Source organism: Cornus florida, unplaced genomic scaffold, assembly GCF_030987335.1.
Source record: "Cornus florida cultivar Cherokee Brave unplaced genomic scaffold, ASM3098733v1 CherokeeBrave_3.0.0_Hap2_Chr02, whole genome shotgun sequence".
Classification (NCBI taxonomy): Eukaryota; Viridiplantae; Streptophyta; class Magnoliopsida; order Cornales; family Cornaceae; genus Cornus; species Cornus florida.
Window position 1 is genome coordinate 3,008,340 of NW_026775572.1, and position 16,465 is coordinate 3,024,804.

General features: G+C 40.0%; 1 protein-coding gene across 1 annotated transcript in view; it reads left to right on the forward strand.

Moving 5' to 3' along the window:
• Nucleotides 1-355: 355 nt before the first annotated feature.
• Nucleotides 356-16,465, forward strand: part of LOC132293124 (rRNA biogenesis protein RRP5) — a 72,415-nt gene continuing 56,305 nt past the window's right edge. The window contains exons 1-8 of the mRNA XM_059790463.1: nt 356-636; nt 738-949; nt 9,656-9,787; nt 9,988-10,161; nt 13,285-13,384; nt 14,784-14,902; nt 15,011-15,133; nt 15,228-15,299. Of these exons, the coding sequence (XP_059646446.1) occupies nt 465-636; nt 738-949; nt 9,656-9,787; nt 9,988-10,161; nt 13,285-13,384; nt 14,784-14,902; nt 15,011-15,133; nt 15,228-15,299 (1,104 nt within the window). The 5' untranslated portion in view covers nt 356-464. The remainder of the gene's footprint in view (nt 637-737; nt 950-9,655; nt 9,788-9,987; nt 10,162-13,284; nt 13,385-14,783; nt 14,903-15,010; nt 15,134-15,227; nt 15,300-16,465) is intronic.

A 16,465-nucleotide genomic window follows, 5' to 3' on the forward strand; every position in this document is an offset into this window, starting at 1 on the left:
ACACTATTCTCAAACGTGTTTTGTTTTTGGATTTCTTAAAACACATGACAATACCAAACGCGTTATCACGTTTCTGATATACAATTTTTAAAAACAAAACAATCGTTACCAAACATGGATCCGATTTCTACTAAAAACATACCAATACCAAAACAGTTGTTTTCATATCATACCAAACCATAACATATAGCGTTATCGCCATCCAAACGGACCCTTACTAAATGTAACCAATAAACGAACCGGGTTCAATTGGGTCCAGATTTAAACAGACCCAATGAGATAGGTCATTTAAATCTTGATTACTGCCCGACGGGCAACGGCTGCCCTATAAATGCTCCTCTACTTCAGTCTCTTGTGCCTAATTCCTAAAACCCTTCTAAACTCTCAGCCTCTTCTCACCGTACCCTAATTTAAGATTTTATAATTTAACATTTTCCGTTTGTTTGCTCGGCAAAATCGATTTCATGAAAATGGCGCCTTCAAAGAAATCTATAAACAAGAATCCCATGAACTCGCTAAAGTTCAGTAAACAATCGAAAAAATCGTTCAAACCCGGTAGCAAAAGACCAGACGACGCCGTGCATTCGCAAGCCCTGTCTCTACAACTTGAAGACGACGTCCCTGACTTCCCCAGAGGTTTACACCAATTATTTGCAAATAAAGATTGTATCTACGTGTCTGTATTATACATTATATAGATAGATAGATAGTTTTTATGGATTGTTATGTATTTTAAGGTGGGGGAAATTCGCTGAGTCGAGAAGAGGTCGACGAAGTTCGTGCCGAAGTTGATGCGGAGTTTGAAGCGGAGGAGATGGGGTTGAAGAAGAGGAAGAAGAACAATAGAGTGAAGAAGAAAAGTCATTCCACAGAGGATGATTTTGGATCGCTTTTCAGCGGTGGAATTACGGGCAAATTACCGAGGTTTGCTAATAAGATCACTTTGAAGGTACGTAGTTGTTAAATGCTTGTATGAGTTTTTAATTATGTTGTCATTATAATTGTTTTATGTTGCTTGTATGAGTTTTTAATTATGTTATCATTATAATTGTTTTATGTTCTTTTTTCTTATGGTTAATAATCTGGTTGCTTTATTAATACATCGCTAGCGTGGACATAGTTTCAAAACCCAAAAAGAAATTAAGAAAGAGAAGAATGAAAGGGAAAAAAGGTAAAATTAAAAATTAATTGATTAACGAAAAATGAAAAATAGAATTGTGAATGCCATAGTTTCAAACTTAGGGTAGCGGGCCAATTCTAGTGAAATTAGAAGGGCTGGGAGATTTTCTTTGTTTAAATAGGTATTTACCTTCGTATTCCCTCCTTTTGAATCAAAGCGGATCGCTATTAGCAAGACGGAGTTTGCTTTCCAGTTTTCACCCATCACTGATGCTAATGGCATGCACTGTTGTAGATAGCCAGAAAATTGTCAGGGGCTCAATGTACGTTATAATTTATTTTTCAAGCCTCATACTCACTAGGTTTATTTGTGATATATGTGGATTAGTCAAAATTCCATCATCTAGGTGTGTTTTTTTTTTTTAAGACCGTCAATTTTTTTGTTACTAAATTAGACTTAGATTTAGTTAATTTTTGGTAGTTATCTTATTTTAGTATTTAGGTTCATATTCATATTTTTTTCTTAGTTTTTAGAGATAGTTCCAAAATAGGAAAGTTCGTGGATGTCACAAGGTTGCCCCGTCTATTTCAAGGCGGATCTGTTAGATCTGCAAACACCTATCGAGGGCATTCGTTTTTTCTGGATAATGATTCGGTGGAAAGAAGAAGAGAGGACCTTCGATCGTGTTTGGTAGGAAAGTTCGACAAGGATGTGGGTGATTGGGCTTAAATCGCGGCTTGGGCTTCTCGTGCTTGGAAGGTTTCTCCCGGGGTTGTTATCTCACCTCTACCAGATTCGTTGTTGCTTTTTCGTTTTCCTTCTCCAAAGGAGGCGTCTCGTGTGCTTAAAGAAGGTCGTTGTGTTTGGAGGACGGCCACACTTCGATTGGAATCTTGGTGTTTTAGGGTGGGGTGTTCCGAGGTATTGAAGGGTAAGGGTCTGAAGTTTGTGACGTTGTACGGTCTCCCGCTCCATCTTTGGAGTCATGCCCTGTTTGTTATGGTCGGCGATCTATGCGGTGGTTTCATTTGGGTGGATGCCGATGAAACAATTGACGCTGAAAGGGTTCGCATTACAGTGTCCGACGGCAAGGTTTGTCCTTCTTTTGTTTTCATCCACGATGATCGTCTCTGCTACAAAGTGAAGGTGTGGGAAGAGAAGCCTCCTGAGCTTGTTCCGACAATGGATAGCTTGGAAGGAGGTGATGGTTCGCACCTGCTGAAGGAGAAAGAATGGTTAAGGTGGGTATCGTTGGGGAAGAAAGGTTTGGCTGAGTTTCAGAGATGGGAGGAATGGAGGGACGATTTATGGAAGCGAAACTCGGACTATTTTAGGAGGTTTTTCTCTCTGAGAAGGAAAGAAGGCTTATCAGATGGAACTGGTGTTCGAAGGCAAGAGAGATCCTGGGAAAGGCATAAGGAGGGTGGTCTCATCGGTCTTGGCCGGCCGGCGTTCATGCAGATGTGGAGAAAGGAGCGTCGTCATGATGTTTCTCATGTCAATCAAGCGCGTGGGAGGGTGAGTGATGAAGGCCTTACACGTGGTTGGCGCAGAAGACTTGGCCGTTCAAAGTGGATGACAGCTGCATCCACTTTTGTTTCAAAGTCTTGGGCTACGAATAAAAGAAAGGCCGACTTTGGGGTTAAGTCGGTGGCTGGGCCTAATTTTGGGCTGAGGGATAAAGTGCCATCTGCTGGGCCGGATGGAGGTAGTGCGGCCCAAACTTTGGATGTTGTATGTGGTGGACAAGGATCCGTTGTTGTGGGTTGTGAATTGAAGAAAGGACCGGATTCTACTATTGTTTCTTCTTGGCCAGTGTTGGGCAACCGGTTTGGGCCTTTAAGTGATGGTATTGATATCATTGAAGTTCAGTCGAACAGAGAGTTTCCTGAAGGCTCTAGAAGAAGTAGACGTGCTAAGGGGCAGGTGCAGGGCCACCGTATGAAGAAGAAAGTGATCTTTCCCCCTGTGCGCAAAAAATGGTCTTGAAAGGAAAAGCAGAAGTGGATTCCGGCATCGCAGTTCGCCGCTGGATCGGGTATGTCCTTTGCTTTGCCTAATCACTCTCTCTCTCTCCTTTCTTCTTCCACTTTTCATCCTTACGGGGTGTCTCGAAGGAGTTTGGTGCCGAAAAAGGGAGTTGTGTCTTCTGTGTCACAATGTTTATCTCCGGTTTTTGAGAAGGAGCCGGTGCTTGGTTTTGAGAAAAGACATGGTGACGATGGTGATTTTGAGGTGGGTTCTACTCGGTTGTGTGATGTTAACAGTGACGGATTTACTGTGTGTGTGGGTCGGGATGTGAAGATACGGATTGATGATGTTTCAGCTGCTGTGCTCTTGAATGAATTGAGAACTCATCTTGTGTCGAAGGGCCCTGTCACTGAACGGAATGAACGTTTGGCTGAGGAGGTGTTTGGAACTCCTCTTTCTTGTTGCTCTCCATCTGTGTCTTCTGTTGAGTTTGGGGAAGATGGGTCGTGTTCCTCTGTTCATGGGGATGCGGGAATGGTTGTGTGGAACGGATGTGAGTCCGATGTTGACTTGCTTACACCTTTGGCAGTTGTTAGACCAGAAGAGAATTTTGCGGAAGGAAGGGGATTTGATGCAGGGTTGGCTGATTCGGAGAATGATTGGATGAAAGAAAATGGTGTCGAGATAGGTTCTCTTTTGGGTGTGTCATTTGAGGGTTGGATGGAGGAGGCGACTAATCTATTCCTAGATGTTCTTAATGCTCAGTTTGCTGATAGAATGGATTGTAGGGGGAGTGCTCCAGTGGTGATTGAGGAGAGAGGGGTTCCAAGTCTCTCGACTGTTGTTACTTATGAAAGGAGGAGGAGGGGGGCTAGGGAGAGGGCCAGTGGGAGGAGGGGTGAGACGGTTAATTCTACTGTTTCCCTATGAAGCTCCAAATTCTCTCATGGAATGCCCGGGGTCTTAATGACCCGGTTAGAAGGAAAGTGGTGAAATCGGTGATTCGGAAAGCGGGTGGTCATCTTGTATGTCTTCAAGAAACAAAGATTGCTTCCATGACGGATGTGATTGTTCGAAGTTTGTGGGGTGGGAGATTCGTGGAGTGGTGTGCGTTGGATGCGGTTGGCTCTTCGGGTGGTATCCTGATTATGTGGGATGTCCATTGGATCTCTTTGCTGGATTCTCAGGCTGAGCGGTTCTCGGTTTCCTGTCTTCTATCCATGATGGAGGATGGCTTTCGGTGGGTTTTTTCTGGAGTCTATGGGCCTACGGAGGATAATGAGTGCCATTTGTTTTTGGAGGAGCTGGGGGAGATTCGTAGGCGATGGTCGTTGCCTTGGTGTATCGGGGGGGATTTCAACGTTGTTTGTTCCCCTTTTGAGAGATCGACAGGGGGCAGATGGACAGCTAATATGGAGGCTTTCTCAGAGTTTATTGATGCTTGCTGCTTGCTTGATTTGCCTTTGGTGGGTGGGCCTTTCACGTGGTCCAGTGGTCGTTCTCCTCCCACACTTTCTTGTCTTGATAGATTTTTGGTGTCGAGTGATTGGGAGGTGAAGTTTTTTGATGTTGTTCAGACCATTTTGGCTCGTCCTTTGTCTGATCATGTTCCGTTGCTGTTGGACTGCGGCAGGCTGCGTAGCAGAAGATCCCCATTTAGATTTGAGAATATGTGGCTCCGGGCTGAAGGTTTCTTGGAGCGAGTTCGATCCTGGTGGGCGGGGTATGGAGTGGTTGGCACTCCGAGTCATACTTTGGCAGGCAAGTTGTGCTTTTTGAAGAATGATCTTAAAGTATGGAATAAAGAGGTGTTTGGTAACTTAGTCTGGAAAAAGAATCGGGTTCTCTCTGAGATAGCTGACATTGATAAGATGGAGAATCAGGGTCTTTTGACGGGTCCTTTGAGACTTAGGAGGGTGGAGTGTCAAGCAGAGTTTGCTGAGATTGCTATTATGGAGGAGATCTCATGGAGACAGAAATCTAGAGCTTTGTGGCTTAAAGAAGGTGACAATAACACTAAATTCTTTCATAGACTTGCTAATGCTCACAGAAGGGGCAACCAAATTGGGAGGATTAGGGTGGATGGGGTGGTGATCAATAAAGAGGAGGAGATTAGTAAGAGCTTTTCCGAGTACTTTTCGTCTTTGTTCACTGAGTCAGCTGATTGGCGTCCTTTGCTTGATGGGCTTCATTTTGACTTTATTTCGGGAGAGGAGCGCTCTATTTTGGAAGAGCCTTTTTCAGAAGAGGAAGTTCTCTCTGCTCTGAAGAGCTGTAATGGGGATAAAGCTCCTGATCCGGATGGTTTTACTATGAGGTTCCTTTTGGAGTGTTGGGAGGTGGTTTGTGAAGAGGTGATGGGTTCTTTTCATGCCTTCCATGCACAGGGTTCTTTTGAGAAAAGTTTGAATGCAACTTTTATTGTTCTTATTCTGAAGAAGGGAGAGGCAATGGATGTTAGAGACTTCTGCCCTATTAGTTTGGTGGGATGTTTTTACAAGTTGATTGCGAAAGTCTTGGCCTCTAGGTTGAAGAAGGTGATGGATGGTGTCAATTCTGACTCTTAGAATGCTTTTGTGGGAGGTCGGCAGATCCTGGATTCTGTTCTTATTGCCAGTGAATATGTTGATTCCCGTTTGAGCAGCGGTGTTCCGGGTGTTCTTTGTAAGCTAGATATTGAAAAGGCATACGATCATGTGAGCTGGAGTTTCCTTCTCTACTTGTTAGAGAGGATGGGATTCGGTGGGCGATGGAGGAGATGGATTCTTTTTTGCATCTCTAGCGCTCGTTTCTCTGTCCTTGTGAATGGAGCGCCGTCGGGTTTCTTCTCTAGCTCGAGGGGTTTGAGACAAGGGGATCCGCTTTCCCCTTTCCTGTTCCTTTTTGTGATGGAGGCTCTTGGCAGATTGCTAAAGAGGGCTGTGGAACTGGGTTTTTTGAGTGGCTTTCGGGTGGGCAGGAATGTTGCTAGTCAATTGGAGGTTTCTCATTTGATGTTTGCAGATGACACTATTGTTTTTTGTGATGCGGATGAGTCCCAGTTGAGGTATTTGAGATGCGCTCTGATCTGGTTTCAAGTTGTTTCTGGCCTTAAGGTTAATGTTGGTAAGAGTATTCTTGTGCCTGTTGGGGATGTTCCGGAGATTGAGGTGTTTGCTCACTCCTTGGCTGTTGCACTGGCTCTTTTCCTATTTCTTATTTAGGATTGCCTTTGGGTGCTCCGTCGAGATGTGTGGGGAGCTGGGATCCGGTTGTGGAAAGAGTCGAGAGGAGGTTGGCGGGTTGGAAAAAGCAGTACCTGTCCAAGGGGGGTCGGGTTACCCTGATTAAGAGCACCCTTTCTAGCCTGCCTACATACTTCTTGTCTCTGTTTCAGATTCCTTCTTCAGTGGCTGAGAGAATTAAAAGATTGCAGTGCAACTTCCTTTGGGGGGGGGAGAAGGTGAAGAGTTCAAATTTCACTTGGTTCGATGGGAACAAGTGTGCCGTCCAATTCGGTTTGGAGGCTTAGGGTTTCGGAGGTTGTTACCTTTTAATAAGGCTCTTCTTGGTAAATGGCTCTGGAGGTTTGGGATCGAGGGGCATTGGTTATGGAGGAAAGTTATTGCTTGCAAATTTGGGGAAAGTCGTGGTGGGTGGTGCTCCCTGGAAATGCGTGGTCCAAGGGGAGTGGGAGTTTGGCATTGTATTCGGAGGGGTTGGGATGATTTCTGCAAGCATGTTCGTTTTCGTATTGAAGATGGAAGGAGGATCAGTTTTTGGTTGGATCTCTGGTGTGGGGATCTCCCTCTTGCTCTCGCGTTCCCACGGCTCTACAGGATTGCTTCTCATCGACAGGCCATGGTTGTCAACTGTTATCATCTTGATAACGGGAGACTGTCTTGGGATGTTCGTTTCAGGAGGCATTTTCATGATTGGGAGATCGAGGATGTTTCTCGTTTTCTGGAGTTGCTGTATAGCCAGGTGTTTTCTATTGGGGGATCAGATCGGTGGTTCTGGATTCCTACCACGCATGGCCGTTTTGAGGTTAGGTCCTTTTTCAGATGCCTTTCGTTTGGTCATGGAGATCCCTTCCCTTGGAAGTCTATTTGGCCGTCCAAGGCTCCCCGCAAGGTCGCCTTTTTTGCTTGGACCTCTGTTCTGGGTAAGATTTTAACCCAGGATAATCTGAGGAGGAGGAATCAGGTGGTGGTCAATCACTGTTACATGTGCTTGTGTCATGAAGAGTCTGTTGATCACCTCCTTTTACATTGCAGCATGGCCAGAGATTGTTGGGATTTGATGCTTCGTTTATTTGGGGTTCATTGGGCTATGCCTTTCTCCTCTAGAGGGTTGATTGAGGTTTGGAGAGGTGTCTCTGTTGGGGCTGGCATTAGGGATGCTTGGAGGGCTACGCAGCTCTGTATCTGGTGGTGTATTTGGCTTGAGAGAAATAGGAGATATTTTGACGGGAAAAAGAAGCCTGTTTCTATGCTTAAGTTTTCTGTTATTTCTACTCTTTTTTGTTGGGTTTCAGGGAGAGATTATAGATCTGTGGAGGAAATTCTTGTTTTTTTGGCCTCTCTGAAGGTCTAAGGCGCCCTCTGGCCCTTGTGTTCCTTTTGTTTCTTTGGGTTTCGCTCTCCTTTTTTGAGCGTTTTTAATAAAATCTTACTTATCAAAAAAAAAAAGATAGTTCTAAAATAGGATTTTTTATTTTATTTTTTATGTTACATTTTTTTTTAAGACTTTCTTTACTATTGTGTGTGTGTATATATATAAATGTACTACATAGCAGATTTACACATAAATTAATAATATTTCAATTTTCTATTCAACTTGTCATTGCCAATTGTTGAACATAATTCTCAATTTGGCTTCTACTTCATCAATAATACTCAACAATTCACTCATGATATATTTATATAACAATCAAATAAAACATATTATCATAACTTACACAAATAAAACATAATATACAAAATTGTATAAAATTAAAGAAGGATTAAATAAAATTCCTAAATCACAGCAACAACGAAAAAAAAAGTGCTGTTATTCTAATACCATCTATATATATATATATTAAACTCATGAACAAATTTACAAATATATTACACAATAATGTGAATGCATATAAATCAATGTTTATGGGGGTGTGTGTGTATATGTATATATAAAGAGAGAGAGATTGGTGGATATATATACAAAGAGATTGATATTTTTGGGATAAGGTAATTTAATAATTTCAAAAATCAGGGGGGCATTTTATACACTTCACAAAACATACATAGAATATAAGGGAGGTTAAAATCCCCCCGGGGGGGGGGGGGGGATGGAGAAAATCTAGGGGGGCATGAACTCCTTCTGCCCCTACATCTAAGCCTGCATTTTATTTATTTATTTATTTCAAGAAAGAAGAGTGAATGGTCAGGAAAATGCTCAAAACAGATTTAGAAAGGGGGTCATTGAAATCACCAGTTTTAACTTCTTTATAACTAGATGGAGGCTAATGTTTTTTTTTTTTTTTAAAGTCTATATTTCTTATTCCGCACCCCATCATTTTTCACTTTGGGGGAAGACCGAAGAATTTTGATTTGTAAAAATCCTATTTTTTGCTCTATTAAATCATACAAATTGATGAGCTTTTATATATTCATTCCAACTTCAGATAAAATTCAGTGCTGATATTAATGAAATTTTGTAAATTTTGGTTGCCAAGTTGAAATGAGCTTCAGTAGGTGACCCATTCCCCACGCGTGATATTTTTTCATAGTTCTCTTTAAATGCTTTAAAAATTTCAAATAAACCCTTGTATGTGGAAGTACTGTAGATATAGAGGCCAAAATCCGTCCAAACTTTTGTCATATTCTATATATTATCCCTAAACATACCCTTGACATAATATCAGGTTGCTGGACTGGCTCAAGTGGAGGTGGTCACATTAACCCGTGATCCCTAGAGAATATCAAAGATATTGTGTGTCAGAACTCTACAGGTCTATTAACCTTTTCATTCTGAGTAGTGACTAGACTTCCTTAATCCTTAAACAGTTGTTGCCGTGATCATCATCAACAACAACAACAACAATAACAAAAACTCTCAAGTCCTCATGCCGTTGTGGTTGGCTGCAACCTTGTTGTACTATAGCTTCAATTTATTTCATTGTTAGTGGCAGCTTTGTCGTTCCCATATAAATATATATTTAGCTTTCTATTTAGGCCGGGTGCAAATCTGACAGTACAGTGACTAGGCTTTTTTACTCTGTTTGTTCTGTTTACAAAATTTTGTTTTCTAAGCACTATTTATGAGCTTTTCTTATTTAATGTTCTGAAATTCTTATGCTCATTTTATTGCTGCTTGTGTATTTCTTGATCTTCTAGGATTCTTCGAATGACACTCTTATGCTCAATCTGACTTTGTAGATACCTCACTGCTTCATTTATTATGCTCGGAATGTTAATAAATTTGATTCTTTCTATCTTTTTATTTCCTTTTTTAATTGATCAGCACAATCACACTATTTTTAGACGCTGCATAGTTGATAATGAACTTGAATTATGTTTTTTTTTTTTTTTTTGCTACCAGAATATTTGTCCTGGAATGAAGCTTTGGGGAATAGTTGCTGAAGTGAATGATAGAGATATTGTAATTGGTCTTCCAGGGGGCTTGCGTGGATTAGTTCGTGCCAGTGAAGCATTTGACCCTGTTTCAGATAATGTAATGAAAGTGTTAGTATGCTTTTTTTTTAAAAACAAAATCTGAACGATACTTTCATGGATGTTTGTGGTCTATAATTTATCCTTGTTATTATCATATTCTTTCATTTAGTTTTTTTATTTCTTACATTTTTGATGTGTTCAAGATTTTGATTATTGTCATACTTACAGTCTAACAGTTTATATTTCTTTGTATGCCAGGATGTGGAATTTAATTTACTTTCTAGCTTATATCATGTTGGGCAGCTTGTTTCTTGCATTGTGTTGGAATTGGATGATGATAAGAAGGAGAAAGGAAACCGAAAGATCTGGCTTTCTCTCCGTCTTTCTTTGTTGCATAAGGGCTTAACCTTTGATGTTATTCAAGAAGCTATGGTATGCCCTTTTTAAGTAGTATGATATTTAATAAAGTAAATTTGGAAATTTGAGTATAACACCACTGTTGGTAGTTTTTTGATCATTTGCTAAATCCTATATGCTGAAGTATAACTTTTTTGTTGTTCTTTGACCAAATGATGTACTGTAGTATGGAAAAATGGCTATCTAAAGAGTGAGGGAACCAAGAAACATGGTAGTTTCAACTTTAATATGTACACCTGTATCGGACATGGTTATGAAAAGAAGTGGACATCACTAAGATCTTGAGGAAGGGATGCAAGCCTATCATTGTCTCACTTGTTTGAGGTTCCTAGAAAAAGTGACATCCCAATTAATCAAGGAGGTGTGGCAGCTCTAAACTAGTAATGGTCTTCCCTTTGGACATTGGTGAAGAAGTCGAGGGAAGATGAGCAAAATAGAGTACCATCTTCCGCTCCCACCAGAAAGCTTGTTTGGAAACTGGCTTCTTACCATAATCCTTATGCCATCTAACATCTTAGGAAGACTAATGAAACCCATTCTCTCCTAAGACCTTTGGCGACTTTTGCATGTGTCGTAGCATCCCAATTATTCACTTGAATAAGATACCCTTGATGATCAAATGCCAGACATAATTGAACTATATTAAGAATATCTTAAAACATTCTCGCTAAGTGCAGGATGACAAGCGACCATTGATCATTCCTATTTTCTCCATAATCATCCAAAGAAAACGTCTAATAGATTTTTCTAGTCTATAAGCAATAACTTATCAAGAAAGAGAGGCAGGTTGAGATTTAGCCAAGAAAGATTGGATTCTAATTCTAACCATGTAGCTTTTTCACACATTGTTCAACTTAGGGTCCAAAATTCTTTAGCTTTGGATTTTCATCCAAAGTGTTGGCCCAAAACAATTCACAGGCAAATCGTGACTAAAACAACTCAAAGATAGCTTGTGTCTATCAATTTTTTCTCCATTCCATATTGGTTCCGGCCATAGTAAACTGAACGGATTTTAATTCTAAGTCCTGGCACAATCTTAAATTGTAGACAACAAATTATTAAGTTTTTGAGTCAGTGTCAAGAAAAAAAAAAAGTAGGCTAAGAGGCGGTTAGACCTACTTGGTCTAAATTAGAAATTACTAGTAGACTATTTGATGATTTCTAAGCTAATCAGGGGTGTATGCATAAAACATCAATAGTATAATAGAGAAACCCTTATCCCGCGTCTGGTTTGCAGGAATGGAATGCAAGTGGGAATAGAATGAGAATGGTCATTCTCATTCTATTGTTTGGTTGCAAATATGAAATGTGTTGGAATGAAATGATAATAACCATTCTAGTGTTTGGTTGGACCAATTTGAAATTTAGAATGGAATGTCCTCTTATTGATAAATAAATTAAATTAACAAAATAACGTTCTTTTATAATTTTCTTTAAAAGAAATGGTGGCAGTGGTGGATGGCGGTGACGATGGTGGTGGAGGTGGTGGTGTTGGGCGGTGGTGGTAGTGGTGTGGTGGTGGTGGTGGAAGGAGATAGTGGTAGTGGGTGGTGGCGATGGTGGAAGGCAATGGAGGTGATGGTTGTGGAAGGCAGTGAAGGTGGCGACGGCAGTGGTGGTGAAAGTCGGTGGCGGTGGTGGTGGACCGGTGGTGAAAGTTGGTTGCAGCGGTGGTGGAAGGTGGAGGTGGTGGAAGGCGGTGGCGACGGTGGTAGCAGAAGGCGGCGACGGTGGAAGATGGTTGCAGTGGTGAAAGTTAATGGCGGCAGTGGTGTTAGAATGTGGTGGTGGTGGGAGGTGGGGGCACTGGAAGGCAGTGTTTGTGGAAAGTGGTGGTGGAAGGTGGTAGCGTTGGTGGAAGTCAGTGGTGGTGGAGGTGGCGATAGTGGTGGAGGTAGCGGTGGGGTGGAAGGCTGTGGAGGGAATGACGGTGTGGCAGTGGTGGAAGGCGGCAATGGTGTAGGTGGCGGTGGTGGAAAGTGGCGGTGGTGGTGATGATGGAGGCAGTGATGATGGAGGTGGTAATGGTGACAGGGGTGGTGGCAATGATGGTGGTAGTGGTGGAAGGCGGTGGCATTGGTGGAAGTCCGTTGTGGCAGCGGCAATGGTGGAGGTGGTAGTGGTGGAAGGCGGTGGAGGTGGCGATAGTGAGGTGGTAACAATGGTGGCGGTGGTAGTGATGGTGGTAGAAGGCAATGGAGGTGGTGGTGATGAAATGCGGAGGTGGTTGTGGTGGAAGGTGGTGGAATGAGGCAGTGGTGTTGGTGGCGCGGTGGTGGTGGTTTTTGGACTTGGAACATGAGGGTTTTTTGGGAAGTTGATTTTTCAAAAAAGAATTACTTTGGAATGGAATGGCCATTCCATAGGTTTAGTTGTTGAATGAATTTTCATTCTCAGGAATGGATTTTCATTCCAATGGAATGACCATTCCCACTTTAAATTGCATACCAAACAAAGGAATGGTTGGAATGGGCATTCCATTCCATTCCATTCCTGCACACCAAACGCATTAAAGCTTGTAAATATGTAGAAAACTAGATAAACCCGTAAAGCTTGTAAAGTATGTGGAAAACTTATCTTGACTGTCAAATAAAGCGCCTTTTCCCAACTAGAAAAAAAGAGAATTTATCCAAAGCAACTATCTATTCGATTATGTATTAATGGCAACATTAGATAATATTTTATTCCCTAGTTGGCCTGCTTGGCTGCTTGTTTATTCCCCAGTCTGAGTTGTTAGACCACTGGGAGACAAAAACAGCGAACTAGACACTTTTTAGGAGGACTGCCCATTCTTTTTAGAACATTGGGTTTGATTTACATGTGAATTACACACTTTCAGTTATGCTTATAAATTACTGTTTTCAGATAAGAGGATCAGCTCTTGCGAGTCATGTTATTTTAGTTATATCAAGAAATTAAGCAACCTCTTTTCCTCCATTCAGTTGGGAGTATTTTGTTGGAATATATGTCTAATAAGTATACTTATGCTTGTTACCTTGCCAACTTGGTCTCTTTAATTGCTGCATTATGCAGTGGTGATTTCTTATAATTTAATTTTTCTAGCTCCCCTCTTTGAATTATATGCTTATCTCTTACCTTGATTTTCCTATATGGTCTCTCATTCTGTATGATTTGCAGGTTCTTACTGCATATGTGAAAAGCATTGAAGACCATGGGTATATTCTTCATTTTGGATTGCCTTCCTTTACTGGGTTTATGCCAAAGAACAACCAGGCTGGTAATTTTCAGTCACTCTAGACACATCTATTCCTATCACTCAGCTTTTGGTTAATTTTATTATGTTTTGTAGTTTAATTAATATGTCATTTCCTTTTTGTTTCTTTGCTTTTCCTCCTTCTTTACCCTCTTCTTTCTCCGAAAGAGTTAGGTTTGATGTCTAGTTCAATATGAGTTCTAACGTGGCGTCCACATTTGTATTTAAATATAATTTATTATAGCCTTTCCATGTTGAATCATCATGTCATCCACTTTTCATCTCTTTAGTTCCCTCCTCCTTGAATCCTTCTTTTTCTTCTCGACAGTGACCTGCTTAAAATTATATTTTAGAGAATAAGACCTTTTTACAAAAGTGCAATAGAAAGCTCCAAGTATGAACTAAGAAATAGAATATAGAGCAGTCCTGTAATACTACACATCTACAGGGGAACATCAACATCTGTCCATGTATATGGTATGCCAACCTCAAGCAGGGCATAAGTGCAAATAACAATTGACCATATATATTATACGGCTTACGATTCTTTCTGATTCCAGTTCCTTTCCTTGAAAACTTCTTATATTTTGGCTCCAAAAAGAAACATAGAATTGCAAAGGAGTTTCCACATCATGTCAGTTGGTACTTCTTGATTGACTTGACCATTGATCTATCAGATTCATGTTTCATGGTTTATGTATCACCTAAGATATTAAAACATCCCCTCTTAATTTTTTTATTTTTTATTAGGCAGAAATTCTGCCAATCTGCAAAAAAGAATTGACTTCCACATGTGATAGACTAAGTTAACATCTGAAGGGCAGAAACAGTTGGATCTATCCGTCTCTTTGTAATTAAGATCTCTATATAATTATTTTTGAGGGGATTTCTGAGAGTTCTGTGGATTGTGAAGACAATTTATGACCATTGTATTACCATACGCAATCATAGTGTGGGCTTTTGTACTACTGAAAAATAAAAAAGAATGAGCTTCATCTTGCATCATGGATGGCTCTTTATCTAACTACTTTCAAGTAAACACGGTTCCTGATATAGCTTTTGAGCTGGTACTAAGAAGTCCAAAAATGAAGTCCATTGGTGGCATTGTTTCAAGCATATGATCTTCCTTGCTTGCTGCCAGGAAATTTTATAGGTCTTTAAATTTTTGATTGGTAGCAACTTTGTTATATATGTTTTCTTCCTTTTTATCTTATCAAAATATCCCCGGAACTGTTGTCTAGCAGCGACAGTGTTGATCTTTCTGTGGGTTGCTGTAACCAGATACTCCTCTCTTTTTATATTGCATTTTCTTTTGCCATTGGGGCATTCACACTCAATTGGTAATTTATTGGCAGTGTGGTCTGGAGTATCCTGAAGTTGTAGCTTCTGATTTGCATCTCGAGTAAAATTCTTGTTTTGACAGAAAGCAGGGACATGACGGTGAACACTGGACAACTTCTACAAGGGGTGGTTAAAAGCATTGATAGAACTCGTAAAGTAGTTTATTTGAATTCTGACCTCGATATGGTGTCCAAGTGTGTGGTATGCCTTATGTCATTGCTCTTTATACTTTTCTTGTTATGTTGTCTTTTTCTTATGCAATTTAATTGTTTTTATTTTTTAACATTTCATTTTTGTACTCCTCTGCAGACCACAGATCTTAAGGGCATTTCACTTGATCTTCTTGTTCCAGGCATGATGGTTAATGCTTGTGTACAATCAATCCTTGAAAATGGAATAATGATATCATTCCTCACCTATTTTACAGGAACTGTGAGTTTCAGTGTCGATGCTTTTACTTCACATTATTAATTGTCGTGAATGTCTACCAGCTTGATTAACCATTTTTTATTTTTATTTTTAATAGGTTGATATATTCCATTTACAAAAAACTTTTCCTACTGCAAACTGGAGGGATGATTACAGTCAAAATAAGAAGGTATCTTGTTCTCTCTTGCCAAATTTTTTTTTTTTTTTTTTGATAGTCATTGTATCACATGTTAGCTTGAACCCACCATATTAGCTTTTGAAATCGGATAATGATTTGAAATTTATTTCTTGGATGTAATTTGCCCCTTTATTAATATTGGTTAATTAAACCAATTGAATGCATAATATAACTTTAAACATCTGGTAGAAGTTGTGAAAACGTTAATACCTTTTTTTGTTAAGTGGAAAAACTTTTAATAGCATATTTTTGATGTGGAAAGAAGTTCATCATGAATCAGTTACCACTATTGTAACTCCTAACAAATTTGTTAGTTAAGAAGCTTCAAGACTAAAGGAGAGGAATGGAAACATAGGATTCATGTAGCCGGCCCCAAGTGGTTGAGGATAAGGCTTGGTTGTTGTTGTTGGAACTTACATAGTAAATCATGTTATGTTGTAATGCATGTTCCGATTTCATATTTTCAAGGGTGTGCCATTGTGTTGGAACTTGAAATTTACTGTAGATAGAATCAATATGAAATTTGAATTTTACTCTGGTATAAATCAATCGATCAATTTTATTATGTAACTGATAATGTGATTTGAATTAACAAGTACGCATGAATTGGCCAATATGGCATGCTGTGGTTCATTTAAAGAATGTCATAGCCAGAAAAATTATTTATAATGTATACTGGATTAAACAGTCTTTACAATTTGCACCTTATATGCTTAAGTTCTCTATGCTTTCCACTCTTTTTTGTTGGGTTTCAGGGAGAGATCATAGATCTTTAGAGGAGATTGTTGATTTTTTGGCCTCTCTAAAGGCTTAGAGGCGCCTTGTGATCTCGTGTATTTCTCTCGGGTTCCGCTCCCCTTCCGAGCACTTTTATACAATTTTACTTATCAAAAAAAAAAAAAAAAATTATTTGGGAAGGCTGAAAGAGTTAATTTACCGTATACTTCTTCATTAGAATTTTTTTAATAGTAGAACCATATTTATTATTTGACGGTGAAGTTACATCTCTTCAATTAGAGAAAAGGAAAGGTACTATCATCATTAAAAGTATATGACTTCGACATGTTACATTGGTATATTTGTATAGGTGGGTCCGTGGAATTCAATAGACCTTGTAGGGGCAATAGTTTTCTTTGCAGTTTTATGTTTATAGTTTA